Source organism: Neodiprion pinetum, chromosome 6 (genome assembly GCF_021155775.2).
Source record: "Neodiprion pinetum isolate iyNeoPine1 chromosome 6, iyNeoPine1.2, whole genome shotgun sequence".
In the NCBI taxonomy this organism is placed as follows: Eukaryota; Metazoa; Arthropoda; class Insecta; order Hymenoptera; family Diprionidae; genus Neodiprion; species Neodiprion pinetum.
The window spans coordinates 27,193,600-27,210,086 of NC_060237.1; the positions used below are offsets into that span (position 1 = coordinate 27,193,600).

Sequence of the window (16,487 nt, forward strand, 5' to 3'; positions counted from 1 at the left end):
AGGTATAAAAGTTAAATATTATCGATAAAGTCTCCTACTCCTACTGACCGCGGGGAGGTCTCCGTCTGGGGGATTATTTCCTCTTATGATTATTATTACTGCAGCTGTATTTTTTCCATATTTCTCATAAACTCCGATCATATTTGTTTCTCTCAAGCTCCTCAAACTATTCTGACTGCGGTGGTTGGCTGGTCAGAACCGGCGTGAAGAGCCAGCATGTAGTTATCCTTATTGAAGCGAAGTGGTCAATATTGGTGAGCGGTCAGAAGTGCGTTACTTAAATTATCGTTAACGTTTCTGCCCGAATAGGGCCCTCCTCAGAACGATCAATTATTTATTTAGCTGACAAAAACTTATCCTTATTCTTCGTGTACATCTACTTACGATTATTCAATAGCTCAACTTATACTGTAGCTGATTAAAACCAATCATTTGCTGTGAGACTATAATGCCGGTAGTATTCGCGATTCTGACTCTGTTCGCTTGTGGTGAGTGAATTATGCCATGCTTGCTAGTGTAGTGGAAGTTTTTATTTTACACAACTGGATACACGTAAGTACAATTGAGATTTCTATCCTTGTCAAATGAGGTGTATTTTTTACAAATTCATTCGATTTCATTAACTGGGAAAAAGATTCAATTTTCTCAGGTTTCAACCGATTAATTTACTTAAGGTCTCGAAAATGACGAGATTGAAGAGCGATTTTGTTGAAGTCAAAGTTAAACAATTTCATTAGAGAGTCGTTTTACTTATACACTTTTGTCTTCATATCGATGTGTGTTCGTGCCAATTGTCTTTATACCAGTACTGTTTTTGCTTTAATACCTCGTTATTTAACATCAGTTTTCTACATATTTTCGTTGATACAAACGATATCGTGTACCGTAAATAGTACCATTTGTTGTCCCTTCTTATACACTTTCATATCGCTCCCGCGATTAGACATTAGAAATATAGATTATATCGAAGGCACCGTGAAAAACCGGCTGTCTCGGATTTTCTTTTAAGAACGGATTGCACTTGAACTTATATTTCGGATTGCTCTTGAAGTGCCGGCTATTTCGCTCGTGAGAAATTTTTTCACCGTCAATTTAGTTGGTAACACTGTCAGACTCCATACAAAGCTCGTCGCGCGCTCCGAAATTCATGCAAGATCCGTTTTGGATATGTTACATTATTATATTTCTATGTACAGGGGTGAGGTGGTAAAATGTGCCCATTAAGGAGAAAAAGTTTCGAGTATAGATTTGAATCGGTGGATAGAGTAGGTATACTTCGCATTAACACAATCGGAGCCCGGAACTAAATAACATACATGAAAATCATTACATTTTTTATTCCCTATTGACGGGGCTATAATGTATTCCGTGAAAAGCTTTGAATGTTACCTTTTATTGCGTTACACGGTATAATAAATTAAGCACTGTTGATAAAGTCTCGTATCCACACGAGCTGCGCAGCGAATCCGCCGCCTGAGATTTTCTGAGCGGGGAATTTCTTCTTCTTATGATTATTTTTATTACAGTTCTACGCATTTTTTTCCTTCCTCAGCAGAGAGTTCGACCATACTTGTTTCTCTCAAACTGACCAGTCTACGCTGACCGCTCTGCAGGTTGGTTCGTTAGCTGCAGAACACGCGCGACGAGCCAGCACGTAGTTCTTGCTGTTCTGTCGTTCCGTAGAAGGTTGTTTGGGATTTCCTAAACGCTCGACATACACTGCAGTTATTTACAACCGATAATTGTCCGTGAGGCTATAATGACGGCAATACTCGCCGTCAAACGTGCCGCTATTCTAACTTTCGTTTGTGGTGAGTGATTGACGTCATTGTTATTAGTGTAGTGATGGAGATGCATTCATTTTTTAGCCGGATGCGCGAGTAATACAGATTGTTATTCTTGTAAAGTTAATTAAACTTTCTAAATTCAATCTCTTTCGGTAACGTGGGAATGAGATTCAATTCACTCTTATTTTAACCAAGTATTTCACCACGAGTGTTCGTAACAACGGTGTACGAAGACAACTGCGTTGAACTTGAAATCGAACAATTTCATTACAGTTTTGTGAAAGTTGCGGCAACCTGACGGCCAAGTTTATTGCTGAAACGCGTCATAGTTTTCACGCTCGATTTTCCTGAAAACTGAATAACAGGTTTTTGAATCGTGAAGTTCGATTTGCTCATGAATTGTAAAACACGAGAGGCTTGTTTCATTCTTATAGCTAGATCAAAAGAATATGTAGCGATTCTTTTTAAATTTTGAAATATTTTCGTCAAACGTGAACACGTATAAAACTTCTCTGTATTTTTCGCGATCCATAGCGGTCAAAGGTTATCAGAGAATTCAAACAAAGTCGATACGGTTCGTAGTGTTTCTCAATCATATTAAATATGTTTACTCTCTGGACTGCCTTCTCCGACCGATGGGAAATACCCGTGCAATACGTGTACACAGACGACGTTTATCCTTGACTCAGCATGTTCCGAGGAACATCGACGGTAGAAAAAGACCCGTTTCTCACCAACAGTTAGAAAATCTGTAAAACAGACTTAAGCCGGATCTAAAACGACTATGCTCGCGTCATCTTATCTGCTCGAACGAAGGATAATCTTCAGTATTCACATTCTAAATCCGCATGCATGTGATCGTTGCTACTCATCGCGCTATCTAAAAACTGTTCAGATATAAAGGACGAGAAAAAAAAAACTCGAAGAACTTGTGTAACCGGTTAACGCGCGGTTGACCTCCCGTTGATTGGCCCGTAAAATGACCGTGAACTTTTGTCGATTTTCGCATAATTATAAGCGATAAACTTTTTAACAACAGTCAGTAAAAACTAGAAATACAAAATTGAAGGAACCATAACCATTGAATTGCTGAAATTTTTTTTTCCCGGAATTTCCGGTGCGCAGCCCTCTTCGCATCCGGTAGCGCTCAAGAAGTCGTTAGAAATTCACAATCGAACAATGTCAACAGAAGGAGTTGCGGGTAAGTGGATATCACGATTCGACTCGAATATTTCAGATGGCATGGAATTTCCGAAATAAATGACGAAAACTTTACGGCAGAGAGAACCAGTTCGCTTGTCGAAACGGGGAATGCATCGCGAGCGAATTGCTGTGCGACGGAAGAGCCGACTGTTCCGACCAGAGCGACGAGACCCAGGTCGAGTGCACAAAGCCAGAGTTGACCTGTCCGGATTACGCATTCCGGTGCACTTACGGTGCCTGCGTAAACGGAGACGCGGTCTGCAACGGCGTCAAGGACTGCATCGACAACAGCGACGAGGCACTTAGCAGGTGCCCGGGTATTTCGGCAGCTGACCCTGAGGCGAGCTGCGGTATCGGGGACTTCCGGTGCAGGAATGGGCAGTGCATAAACTCGACGTCTCTCTGCGACGGGATCGTCGACTGCGCCGATCAGAGTGACGAAACTACCCTTGCCTGCGGATCCTTTCCGTAAGCTGCACTTTAAACTTTTTACTATTGGTTCTCCAGGAACCTACAATAAGGTCATCTGCAAAAGCCACTTTCGCGTTCAACACATGTATATCCTCGTTATTCTTCGCAGAGTGAACTCAGCTTCACAGAGATCGTCACATGTGTACCAGATTGATAGAAGATTTAAAAAAATTTTTTGTTACTGCACTGGTACAATCGTACGCGAGTACTGATAGACCCATCAGTAGCATATCTTGAAGAGGTACTATACAGGTATCTCGGTGTAAGAGATTTTGTAGACTCCTTCTTGATGTCTCCTCAGTAGATCGTATCTTGGTTTGCGGCACAATACGGTCTTACAGGGGTATCGTTGTCCATCAACGTTACCTGATCCGCAAATCATCACGAGAATCTGCTTCAGCTCCGTGGAGAAATATCAGAACGAGACATCAAGCGAGTCTTTCCAATTAGCCTAGTTCACGAGAATTTCTACGCTGATGACGATGTTATAGTTACGATTTTATCGTTCGTTCACCTTGGACCTCATCTCCAAAATTAACGCGACGGTAGTTTTTCGATCGACTTGTGTACGCACTCCGAATTTATTCTGACACATTCCTGTGGCGAGAGATGTAAGATTTATTATAATACGTGAATAATGAAGACAGCCTAAAGCCCTTTCGAAATCCAATAAAGCTGCAGCCAACTGGTATTCCGGTGCAATTACGGCGCATGCATCGACGGCGACCTCACCTGCAACGGAGTCCGCAATTGCGCCGACGGCTCGGACGAGGATCCCTTGCATTGCGGTGGTTCGGGCACTCCGGGGCCCGTTACTCCCGTGACACCGACGCCGACGCCACCGCCGACTCCAAGACCGTCGTCCCGGCCGCCTGTAGCGAGGCCGTCGGCTTGTCTGGTGCCGCCGCAGCCAAGTAACGGCCACTGGAAGCTCCATCGAGCACTCTGCAGCAACGAGCTTGACTGCGAGATTCCTCAGGGTGTCGAGCTGGAGCCTGGTACCCAGCTGGTATACACCTGCAATTCAAACTACAAGGCGAGAGGAAGCACCGAAGTCTTCTGCGCAGTCACGGGAACGTGGTCGAAAACACCCGTGTGCGTTGGTGAGTATAAATTCTGTCGGTGCTAATTTCATTCGAAAATGAAAGTCTGTTCGAATGATAAAGTGACCGGATGAACTGGTTTTGCAAATTTTTGCTACAGCGTTTCACATTTGAGGTGGCATATGACGAAGTTAATCGATGATGTGACGGTCGCACGAATCAGCCTGTGGCTTATTCCAACAGACAGTACAGTAGAGCCTCGATTATCCTGATCAAGACTGTCAAAAAATACATTTTTGGTGCAAAGTATACATTGTTGCTCCCTAAAGTATGTGGAGCAGCCGTTCGTCAATTGACAATAAACGACTACATATACCTATAGAACCAAAGTAATTAAATAATCGTTCACTGTTTGGATGAGGTTCAACATATATTTTGATGTTTAATACGGACTGTTCGTCGATTTAAATTTGTGTTGTATGTATATATATTATTCTACCTTGAGACAAAACTTACATTTCGGTCATCCGAACTCGGCACGGTCCCAATTATTGGGATAATCGAGGTTTTAGATACTTGCAACAATTGCATTTCCAGACTTGTCTCATATAGTACACCATGCAGTCAGCATCTACTTAGTAGTGCATCAAAAAACATAGAGCCAAGAGGATTTTGAATCACAGTCTTTCGGAATAATTACGTATGCTGGGACTGTTCGTGCACTGAACAATCAGATCAGGGTCGGAAATTCACCATCTTAACCGTAGAAAAGACCAATTTGCAGATGATCATTTAACGAATGTTGTTACAGAGATAAAATGCAGCGCTTTGAACTCCCCGTCGACGACGGCGGCTTGCTCTTCCAAGGGCCAGTGGGTGAGCTGCGACTCCGCGGTGTCTCCGGGTACTCGAGCGCAATTATCTTGCCGTCAAGGATACATGATGGACACGACTTCCTTCACTACGCGTAGAACGTCCGTGACGTGCAATGCGAATGGAAAGTGGGAACCGGATCCCGTCAGATGCATACCAGGTCCGCTTACGATTTACGTTGAAATCGAGGGGGGTGTAATAAGGGTGATTGCCAGAAATGCGGAGAACGCGAGCGGCGTTAACCTGGTTGACATTACCAGCAATAAAGTGATCGTCTACACCGGTCAACGGGGTGACAGCGATGTCGTACCAAACATTGACGTAAAGCTGAGTGCTTCCCTTTCCGAGACACATATTCCCCGCAAGTTTGAGGACATTCTGATCCGGCCATAATTGCCACGAAGTTTATGGCGGCTATAAGGCGGGAGAGATTGACGAATAGCTTTACGATTCGAGCTCGGTAGAGATAATTCACAGGACAAATTTACCACAAATATTAGTTATTATTTATTTGATTCGCTTGTACCGCGTTTTCATTTTCTATCTATGTTTTATTCAGGTAGACTGTGAGAGTTTGAATTTCTGTCACGATAGATTAGTGCAATTTAGTTGTTCCTTAAATGTTTAGTCTTGTATTTTAGATACGGCTGGCGCCAAACCCATGCTATTGTTAAAAATAATTGATTCCAATAAATGAAGATACAACGAAACCGACTCAAGATATCTCTCCGTTACCCGTATCCTTCCGATCAGCTGGATTCGCAAGACAAGACCCAACAAAGTTAGTTGAAATTTCTATGTTACTACAGTAAAGGGAACTTCTTTTTCGAACCAATCTGTGAATTATCTCAACGGGCGCTTCTGCCGTTTATATCAATCACCTTCAGTACCTTGTTTCAAAAGTATGCAGCAGACGCTGATTACTTTCGTTCGCACTTCAAGTGTCTGCAACATCTCTATGAAATCATCATAGAAGTAAATTATAGAGATAACAGTCAAGCACGGCGATCACTTTCGTGTGAATAAGTTCTGGTTGATACTGGGATTGCACAAACTAATCGCATAAATTAAGAAATCATGGTGAGACTACTCCGTAGATTTTAGCTTGTAACTGTCGTGTTTTTAGTTTGCGGTATCGCAAGAACCAACCAGACCCCACTGGTGTACAACGGAGTCAAGGCGACCATCGGCGACTTTCCGTGGCATGCGACCCTCTACAAGGAGGTGAACACGGTTAAAGGACCCAAAAAGGAATTTCAATGTGGTGCTACAATTATTGAGATCAATCTGGTTTTGACTGCCGCTCATTGCGTCTATGACGAGAACACCAAGACTGCGGTATCGCCTGAGAAATTCTTCGTCGTCACCGGAAACGCGTTCCGCGATTATGACTCGCCGCTACACGATCCCAACATCGTTCGAAAGGCCGAGGTCCGTTTGCACTGTGATACTCGGTTCTTCTGCTATTTATCCGTAAATTGAATGCAAGAAATATGTATTCGCATCTTGTTTCAGGTGAAAAATGTTTACTTGTATTGTCAGTATTACGGACTGAATGGAAACTACGCATCTGACATTGCATTGCTGGAACTTCGGCAGCCGTTCGTATTCTCTAGCATTCTGCAGCCCGCTTGTTTGGACGTGTCTGGGTTTAGTGAGCAGATACTGGAGCCTGGTGTCTTTGGAAGAGTTGCCGGTTTCGGTAGGACAGCATCAGGCACTACCAGTGCCGTCCTGCAGACTCTAACTCTGCCTTACATATCCTACAGCCAGTGCAAGTCTTCCAGCAACAGTTCCGAGGTTGAGGTTTTCATCAGCAACGACAAGTTTTGCGCCGGTTACACAAATGGTTTGTCAGGATCGTCGATGAGCTGAGGCATGTATTTAGAAACGATTATTAATTTGCTATTGGTTTCAGGATCGGCTGTGTGTGAAGGTGACAGTGGGGGTGGATTGGTATTCAAGAAAAATGACTTATGGTACGTTATGGGGGTCGTCAGCGTTGGTCTTGGCGTAGACACCAGCAACGGAGAAAGGACGTGCGACAAATATTCCTACTCGCTTTACACCAAAGTCTCCACTTACATGGCATGGATTCAAGACGTGATGTTCAATTTGAAACAATACCAGTCTTTCCGGTCATGCGGATCTAACGTCTAAAATTGATTGTGCAACTTGACGATATTCCAAAACAGTCGATGCTAACCATTGGGAGAAAATTATTCATGTGAGAATAGTCGTCGTTAGTTCTACTTTACGGATCGATTTGTAATGCAAGGTTGTGAGAGAGAAAATTTTCGGAAGACGTTTGTTTCTGTGCGGTAATGGAAACTTGTTTTTTGTTTCTTCTTGAACAAGATATGCGAACTAGAAATCTGAAAAGTGAATGAGAGGAAGATGACGATTATTACAGTTTGATCAGAGAATAACTGGAGGTACGGTGTTGGTGAAAACATATGTATATGTACATAAAAGCGTATATTGAAATAAGACTTGAAATTACAGGAATAACCAGCTTGAAACCTCTTGTGATAAAAAATAGATTTTCATCTGAGTAACAAATTGATAATGATTAATATACGTACACACAAAACGTCGTCATAAATAAAATAACTTACAATTTTACAACAACGCTACTTACATGACACATCAACTTATTCGCCCCCGGAAGGTACGGGGGACTTAATAGACGGTGAGTATTTTGTTGGGGGCGGCGGAAGGTCTAGAACAAAAAACCGGTGAGTGGGGATAGAAGAAAAACAAATCATAATTCAGAGGGCTTGTGTAAATGGCAAATTGTATTTAAAAATATTACCTTCCAGACGCAGGGATGAGAATTCTTTATCAATGTTTGGCTGTTTCTTATCACCGTTCACATTGGAGTTACTTTGTGATTTACCAGAATTATTTTCAGGATTGTTGATTGAGTCATCATGTTCTGATTCCGCGAGCAGCTCGGTTAACTCGTCTTCAAGATCGGAATCGTAGTAGTCGACTGGCTTAGTTAGAACTGATTGCATCTCGCTAAATTCTTCCAGTACCTAAGATTTAATCCGTACAAAGACTTGGATTAGGATGAATGCAGAAATGTTCTGTTGATTTTGAAGAGCTTCGTATTATTTTTCCATAAATATAATTGCAGAAGTTGGGACTAAAGATAGAAAAAAATACAGTGCAGCTCACCTCTGAAAGATCGTTCATGGTATCGGCAACATTGTCTTCGTTAAGGCCATCTTCTGCCAATTTTTGCTTCAAGGCGGCAGCTCCTGCTTTGTAGGAATTAAGTACCTGTAAAACAACGATAATTTTATTGACCCATATTACATTTTACAGAGGTTCTGTTATATTTGGTTGCATTCCTGTCGCATTGTCATTGATGAAAAAATCAATATCTGTTCACCTCAGAGTCAGAACGCATGTCGCGAACCCTAGTGATGATAATTTGTATGTTTTGAATTGCAGCTGCGCGTTTTTCGATGCTTTTCTCAAGCTCTTTTTTTTTTCTTAGACAACTTTTGGCAACTTGTCGCATTCCATTGGCCAAATATGCTTTTGCATTCTTGATAACGGTTTCCTTTTCCATTTCCAATAACTCCAAGTTTTTGATCAAGGTTTCTTCTTGCTTTTCCAATTGGTATAAACCTTCCTCAGCCTCTGTTACTTCTTTAACATGGGTGTTTGACAACTTGACTAGCGTATCGTTACTGTCTCGTTCAGGACTAAGATGAAATGCAGCTTTCTTGTTGAGACGCAACCATATCATAGCAAGTTTCACATCATCATCAGACAAACTACCTTTCTTTATATCCACCTTCTCTATGCAATTTTTCGTTATGTCCGACATAGAAAAAAGAGTATTCTCTTCATTTTTCTTAATTGTCGAGAGAATCAGCTCTCCTAATTCCTTGACTGTCTCTAAATGGACATATCTGGTCTCTGGATCTACCGATGTCTCTACTATGCTGTTTTTTAGCACAGAAAATGACCAGAACAACGGTTGTTTTACAAGAGTATCAACCGCCCACCCTCCCCAAGAATTAGGGGATTCGCGAATGAAATTCAACATTGGAACAATCTCACCATTTCTGAAAGAATTAGGAAAAGTAGAGTAACGATTCAGACGAGTTTTTGTAATCATGATTAAATTCTTATGCACATCCTAGCGTGTCTTTCACCTGTGCAATTCCTGAAGGACAATCGACAAGCAGGCGGGGGATCTACCGTTACGCTTGAAGGCCTTGTTCAGATCGGATAGAGAGAAACTGCAACGCTTCCTGTATTTTGACCAATCTGCTATCAAACCACGCCAAAATCTATACTTCGAGTCCCAGTCCTGTGGATTAGCAGAGCGGTTTCGAAACTGTGCAAACAGGGAGTTCATACGATCATCCCTCTCCCAGCATTCAGGCATTTCCTCAGCCGGCAAGGGTAGACTCTCATTGAGATCCTGTTGCGCCTGCATTTTATTTCACCTTGTAAAAACAGGCTTTCAAAATATTTGACAGAGTCTCTTGTTTATGTGAGGTTGGTTTTTAAAACATGATTTGACAGTTAAATTGCAACTTCGAAATTAGCCAAGCAGGAGTCGAGTATAGAATTGAGTAACTTTGCGCAAGTGTGATGTGCTTAACAACGTTGTCTGTTTAAACATTAGAACTGAATAGACTGAAGCGCAATTTTTCTACAACACGTTCGAACGCTTATACAGACAATGAGGTGAAAAATTAGCCAGAATCACGTCGGTTGGTCCAGAGAAGTCACGTGTGCTTGGATTGTGCTCGACGGATGGATAAGCGATTTTCATACAAGCTTGCGCATTCAGTCAGTGACGTTACGCTCAAGCCACCCATCATCATCTGTGTCAAGTCAGTTAGTCTACAGCGCATGCGCAAGTACGCATCTACACAGGGGTGCGTACCACTGAAATGTAGTTCTATACATACATTTCAGTGGTGCGTGTAACATAACCTCAATTTTGCTAGTAGTTTCCAGAACCCCCTAACAGTAACCGTTAATCCGACATTCGGTAACATTCGGCAATCGGCGACGAAACATTGTGCGTGATGGTTGTGTCGTGATGTTTATGTTCGTTAAAAGTTATGTTTGGAAGATACAGTCGTGACCGGTGACGGTATTCCACGGTATAAAAACGATTAGAATGTCTAGTAAAGAGAACACCGTCCTCGAAGAGGTGAGAACAAGTTGCTTTGCTACAAAACAATAGGTTAGATCAATATGAAAACAATACTCTATCTAGTACGTACGAATGTCCAATGTTATCAACAGAAGTAACGGAAAAACATTCGATTATGTCTTCGAGCCAATGGAATTTGTTGAAAAACCGGTGGAGAGAATTGAATAAAATTTAAACCCAGACATCCTTTTCGCCAAAGACGGCCGATTTTGTTTTGTTTAAAGCTTAAGAATAATCTGTTTCGTTGTTTGTAGTATAAGTGATACTCCTTTTTCAGGAAGAGACAGGTGACAGAATGTCTCCAGACTCGCCCAAGAAGCCAGTCAAGTCAACGGCTGTTGTCAAATATTCTGCGGTAGCAGCGCCAGCCTCTTATGCTACACTGCAATGTAACACAGATTTGAATCTACCACCGAGTAACTGGCTCAGTACTTCGGCGCAAAGTTATGGTCTTCAAAGCGTTTGGTCTCACAATACGGGATTTTCTAGCTTTCGAATGGCTCACATGTTTCCTGATTGCGTTGGGGAAGTGGATGTTGTTTCAGATGCAGAGAATATTAAGAAACTCCTTAAATTACCTTACAGTCAGGCATTAGTTTCCATGATGGTGCATAGAGTTGAAAATACTCTACTGATTGATGACTTTGACATTCATAAGTATCTGCTTCGCCAGGCTGAGAGTGATTGGGAATGGCTTAAGAAATTTATCTACGGACATGTGTATAATAGCGTCGGGGGTAAAGAAAAGAGACTGTTTCATAAAACGAACAGCAGGAATACGTTGCAGCAAAAAAATCTTGTCTCCAAGTTTCTTTATCATTCTCTTGTTGTTGCCGACAATACGAAGCAAAGCGAGAAACCGAAGCTGCCCGTTGAGCCTCTAGAACCACAGCTACCTGAGCCGACACGAGAAGAGAAGTTACCCGATCCAAATCACAGTCATAATTTTGCTAGAAATGTTGTTTGGACTTTTGAAAATATCCAAATGCTGATTGGGACAGACATGCCGATATTCGGTGGACAGACTCATCCCTGCATCAGCTTGAGACTGAGGGATATGGCCAAGCCGATTAATGTTTTAACTGGAATCGATTATTGGTTGGACAACCTAATGTGTAACGTACCAGAAGTTGTTATGTGCTACCATCTCGACGGAATCGTCCAGAAGTACGAGCTGATCAAAACGGAGGATCTACCCAATTTAGACAATTCCAAATTCAGCCCTAAAGTCATTAGAGATGTAGCCCAAAATATACTAAGCTTTCTAAAAAGTAATGCAACAAAAGCTGGGCACACTTATTGGCTGTTCAAAGGTAAAGCATTCTTATAATCTTTTATGTTATTATGATCAATATGATAGTTTTGTACATTATTGAAAATAGGAATCATAATGAATATTTTTTCCATTCAAGGCAAGGATGATGATGTTGTCAAATTATATGACTTAACTTCGCTCTGTACCGATTTCTCCGATGAAAAAGGACAAAATCCATTCACTGTACCAGTAGCTATGTTACTCTACCGTGTCGCTAGGAATATGAAATATTCGTCTGACTATCGCAGGCAGCAGGGAACCATTAGAATGCTGTTGAAAAACTGTGTGGAGCTGCTGTCAAAGAAAAAATATCCCCAAATTGTTACTTCGGCACACTACATGCTTTCGGATCTATATATTCCGGCTGATACAGATCCTGCCAGCCCTGGCTTAATGGATCAAAGTGACGAAGAAGATGCTCAAAGCGATTACAGTGCTAATCAAGAGGCAGAAAGTAATATAGACAACTTTGATGAGGAAGTTAGCGTGGCCATCAAATCGTTGAGCCTAGCTCCCAGTAAGCATTATTTATTTGATTGAAAAAGTTCTAAATTATTGGTAGAATTTTTTTCTATGCATTTAGTTTTCACGCACTTCTGACTGTTTTTCAACTTGATTTCAGTGAAAGGATATCGAGAGAATGAGGAGCTGAAGTATAAACCGCCACCATTATGTGGCACAGTTGAAGAGAGGTGTAAAGCTGCGTTGGAGCACGTTAAAAATGGACTTGAATGCTTGGAGTATTTTCCAACTGAACATTCCTCTGACGACGAGCAAAGAAAAGACGAAGAAGCATGTGGACAAAACGGGCAAGAATTAGAGGAAGAGCATCCAAGAATGGCGAAACCTTTCCAGGCTATTCCTATGCCATATGTGCCTTTGAAGCAGACCTCGGATGACACATCGTCGAATGTAGAAATGAGTCCAAAGAACAAAGGAAAATCAAAGAAAAACAAGAAGGGAGACAGAACCGTGTCAAAACCAACAGTTCAGGACGCCACACCGAAGGCTTTGCTGTGTAAATCTACAGTGGAAACATTGCCAACTTGGCAGGCCCCAAAAGCGAGCGACAATCTTAACTGGAATGCACATCTTAAGACCCTGTTATATGAGAAAACGTCTTTAATTTTTACTGTACTGGCAGAAAACGAATATTCTAGAAACAATTACGGAGCGTCGTTGAGATACATATTAGCAGTTCTGGGGTGCCAGGAAATCATGGAAACGTTCTGTCACATTAAGAACGATAAACTGATCAGCTACCTACTGGGAAGAGCTGGCGACAGCTGTTTTATGATTGTTCAAGACTGGAATAACATTAATAAGCACAGAAACGAGTATGAGCTAAAGAACATTGACCCAAAAATTCTCGATGAAATATACCATGTCAAAAATATAAAATCAGGTGAGTTATAAGCAAGTATAGAGATGAAGTATATTAAGTAGTTTTATTCCCCCATGAACGTTCGCTTCCTTGACTTTGTACTCATTGAAAACTTATATCCATGTAAATGATTATTTGCAGACGGTGTCGAGCTGTTGCCTCAAACCTTGGACAGTCTCGAGGTAATGTTAGAGGCTTCTTACAAATGCTATGAAAAAGCACTTTCACTGGCGCCTCTGGAAAATGATAAAAATAATTTGTTAAGACGTTTGGGAAACATCCACAATGAGTTGGGTGTTCTGTACATGAATCAAGCTGGTATGCGATATTTCAGATTCACCGTCTATGATAAGGTGTATTTTTAGTCATCTGTTTTAATGTACACTTGTTTTAGCTTGCCATCAGCAAGAAGAAAGTACAGATGATACAACCACGGATGTTGCAACGCTGCTTAATCAATCTTTGACACACTTGGAGGCTGGTGTAAAGACATTTGAAGCAGTGCACGATGAAGCAAATCTAGCTCTATTACATTCGAATTCAGGGCGACTCATGCGTCTTTGCGCTCACATTCACATGAAACAACAAACGCAAGAGAGGTATTTTTACAACAAAGCACTTACCAGCTATCAAAAAGCGTTGCAAGTTTTGGGAACTCGCAAATCTAACACCGTTATCTGGGACACAGTCACCTGGGAATTATCAACAACGTTATACACAATGGCTTCGTTGTTACAGGACTATCCAACTTCTGAAAATAAGGTTGGTATGTGAAAGTTCAAAAAATTTCCTAATAAAAAAAGTTTTTTGCAATCATACACGGAATTTGCTGTTTTATTCTGTCACAGTTAATTGTGATTCTTTAAATTTATATTCATTCGAATATTCCAGAGCAAAGAAGAACTCGAAAGAGAGGTAGTTGAGGTTCTTCAAAAAGCTTTGAAACATTGTGACACAGAGACACCGGGTCCAAGGCAACCTGTCTATCAATTCAGAGCTGCGAATATTCAGCATCGACTCGCTTCTTTTTACCATCGTGTGTACAGAGAAATGGATGCAGACGTCGATGCGAGCAAAAGAAAAACAACTTTACAACTTTGCAAGCTGTACTATGAAAAAGCAGCAAAGTTGTTAGTGTCTTTGGAACAAACTACAGAGTTTCTTACTGTACAGATGGAGCGCGTTGCTTTGGTGGAATTTCAGGCACAATGTGCGTAAGCAAGTCTAAGATGAAATAACGCACCATCAGCTACAATAGATTCTAAGCAGTTTGAATATAAACCTGTTGCTTCATATTTCAGGCTCAACAACGTTTAACAGTAAATTGAAATTCTATCAGAGTGGGGTGGATTTAATACTGCAATGTAGACCCATCCTTGAAATTTTACACGAGAGAAACAAGGGCGTTAAATTTCAACCCGACATGTCTGAAGTCTGTGATGATAAAAATGAGCAAAAAAAATCTGTAGTCACAGAGAAAACTGACGACGAAAAACTGACGGAAGAAGATGAAAAGCTTGTAGTTCTTCTAGAACAGAGGTTGCAATTTTTGCTTCGGTCTCTCGCCAAGCTTTGCATTGCCAAAAATCCTGGTGGGAAAAAAAAAGAGTAAGCAGAGCGAGATTTTCTTGCGTATAATGACTGTATAAACACAATTGACATAAGTGAGTCTTTGTGAAACTATGTTAACATGTGGTATCGAATTTCCATCTTATTACAGATGCGAAGACCTTGCTGCTCTGTATAAAAGCTGCTACAGTAAAACGTTGAGACCAAGAAGTTTGTCTAATTACGCCCTCGTCGAGCATATGAAAGATCTTCTGAAAACCCTACAAGAGTGCAGTAGCGGATCTGAAGTACAACACAGCGGCTCAAATTCTAGACTATAATCCGAGGTATGTCCATAGTTGAAATGGGATATCTAGTTTCTTCTTTACTGAAAAATGGTTGCACTTGAAGGTAATTTTAGAAAATTCGGTGAAATCGTTGTGTTTAAATGACTGAGATAATTCAAGAACTCGGTCAAGTTTTGTCAAATCGTCTCGTATATTGACCGTTCAATAATACATGTCGAAATGGTTCTTTCATCAACACTTTGTGTCTATAAAGTTAGCGATTGCTTTCAGAGAGAAAGTCGTCTTGTACTTGAGAAAAGATTCGATAACTTGTGATAGTAATGGACGTTGAGAAATGCATGAGGACCAGTGTATATTTATGGTATATCGTTATTGAACTGCTTTTTTGTTTTATTGTTATTATTGTTTTTCTGAGGTTGTTTGCGTCTAGTGTTGAAATTTTCAAAAAAAGTATTTTCATCAGACATTCATTATTAGCCGTCCGTGAACTGCCCGGTGAAGAGTAACCACTGAGCGCTTGTTGTGCGATGTTGTATCTGATTATTCCTAATCCGTGAGCTGAGTCATTTGTTTCGCTTTTGCAACGTGATATGATCGTAGATGTTAAGCAGAATAATACCGAAGGGTTGTCCGCTGGTGACCGGATTTATCCTCACTACGTCTCTTGGGTATTGCTATAATTAGGCTCGACGTTAAGGAAATCTTACTCGATATTCGCCGGAGTAAAAGTCGATATTTACTTTTTTAACGTGTACATAATAAACGTATTATATAAATGTTTTAACGAGTAAAGTTTATTTATATAATAAAAAAGAGAAGTAACGAAAAAAAAAAAAAAAAATGATAACCAATCAAATCCTAAATCCTTTTATTGTAATTACCTCTACGGTGATAATCAAATTACAATAATCTTTATACGTTACGAATGATCTTTAACCACAATTTTTGTAATATGAGCGAGTAATTCAGTGCTATGAACAGTGAACCGGATTACAGTTTCAAGTTTAGATTAGATGAACATCAAGGCGCGAAAAATTTCGTACAAATTGTTCAGTCTTCATTTTGACGCATTGTTTGAATATGAAGTAAAAACCTCGACGACAAACGAGTTTTGCAATTAAATTCGACTTTATTTGAATAACGTATTTTATACTTGAATATGGCAGTATCAGACATTCGAAAATTTCCATTCCATCACGACGTGAAACTTTCGTTGGGTAAAAAGGCGCCCGGAAGGGTGAGAAATTTTGCTAATCTTTCCGAATGCCGATCGTCACTTCGAATATCATTAACCCTAATTAAATTTACGCAGATGTTTGGACTTTGAACTTTGGAGAAATCTTCCGGGCCAAATTCAAAGA

The 16,487-nt window shown here is 40.8% G+C and overlaps 3 protein-coding genes across 5 annotated transcripts; 2 read left to right on the top strand and 1 right to left on the bottom strand.

Annotated features, from left to right (window-relative positions):
- Positions 1 to 1,576: 1,576 nt before the first annotated feature.
- Positions 1,577 to 7,899, top strand: LOC124221773 (modular serine protease-like). The gene is made up of 8 exons (XM_046632062.2): positions 1,577 to 1,811; positions 2,913 to 2,988; positions 3,069 to 3,458; positions 4,137 to 4,564; positions 5,316 to 5,537; positions 6,504 to 6,808; positions 6,893 to 7,226; positions 7,296 to 7,899. Exons 1-8 carry the CDS (start codon positions 1,760 to 1,762, stop codon positions 7,535 to 7,537), a joined length of 2,049 nt encoding a protein of 682 aa, XP_046488018.1. The 5' UTR covers positions 1,577 to 1,759; the 3' UTR covers positions 7,538 to 7,899.
- LOC124221774 (charged multivesicular body protein 7) lies at positions 7,111 to 10,133 on the bottom strand. Of its 2 annotated transcripts, XM_046632064.2 has the most exons (6): positions 9,553 to 10,133; positions 8,778 to 9,462; positions 8,561 to 8,665; positions 8,193 to 8,418; positions 8,019 to 8,099; positions 7,111 to 7,248 (listed from the first exon to the last, which is right to left on the bottom strand). In XM_046632064.2, the coding sequence occupies exons 1-5, from the start codon at positions 9,837 to 9,839 to the stop codon at positions 8,032 to 8,034; spliced, it is 1,371 nt and encodes a 456-aa protein (XP_046488020.1). In that variant the 5' UTR covers positions 9,840 to 10,133; the 3' UTR covers positions 7,111 to 7,248; positions 8,019 to 8,031. The 2 variants fall into 2 exon arrangements, with proteins under 2 accessions (XP_046488020.1, XP_046488019.1); XM_046632063.2 differs by lacking the exon at positions 7,111 to 7,248 and having other exon boundaries at positions 7,841 to 8,099; positions 9,553 to 10,131.
- Positions 10,134 to 10,206: 73 nt separating this feature from the next.
- Positions 10,207 to 15,905, top strand: LOC124221769 (erythroid differentiation-related factor 1). Of its 2 annotated transcripts, none has more exons than XM_046632055.2 (9): positions 10,207 to 10,601; positions 10,849 to 11,884; positions 11,984 to 12,403; positions 12,509 to 13,291; positions 13,412 to 13,588; positions 13,665 to 14,032; positions 14,162 to 14,480; positions 14,572 to 14,878; positions 14,991 to 15,905. In XM_046632055.2, the coding sequence occupies exons 2-9, from the start codon at positions 10,867 to 10,869 to the stop codon at positions 15,157 to 15,159; spliced, it is 3,561 nt and encodes a 1,186-aa protein (XP_046488011.1). In that variant the 5' UTR covers positions 10,207 to 10,601; positions 10,849 to 10,866; the 3' UTR covers positions 15,160 to 15,905. The 2 variants fall into 2 exon arrangements, with proteins under 2 accessions (XP_046488011.1, XP_046488010.1); XM_046632054.2 differs by having other exon boundaries at positions 10,207 to 10,568.
- The last annotated feature ends 582 nt before the right edge of the window (positions 15,906 to 16,487 follow it).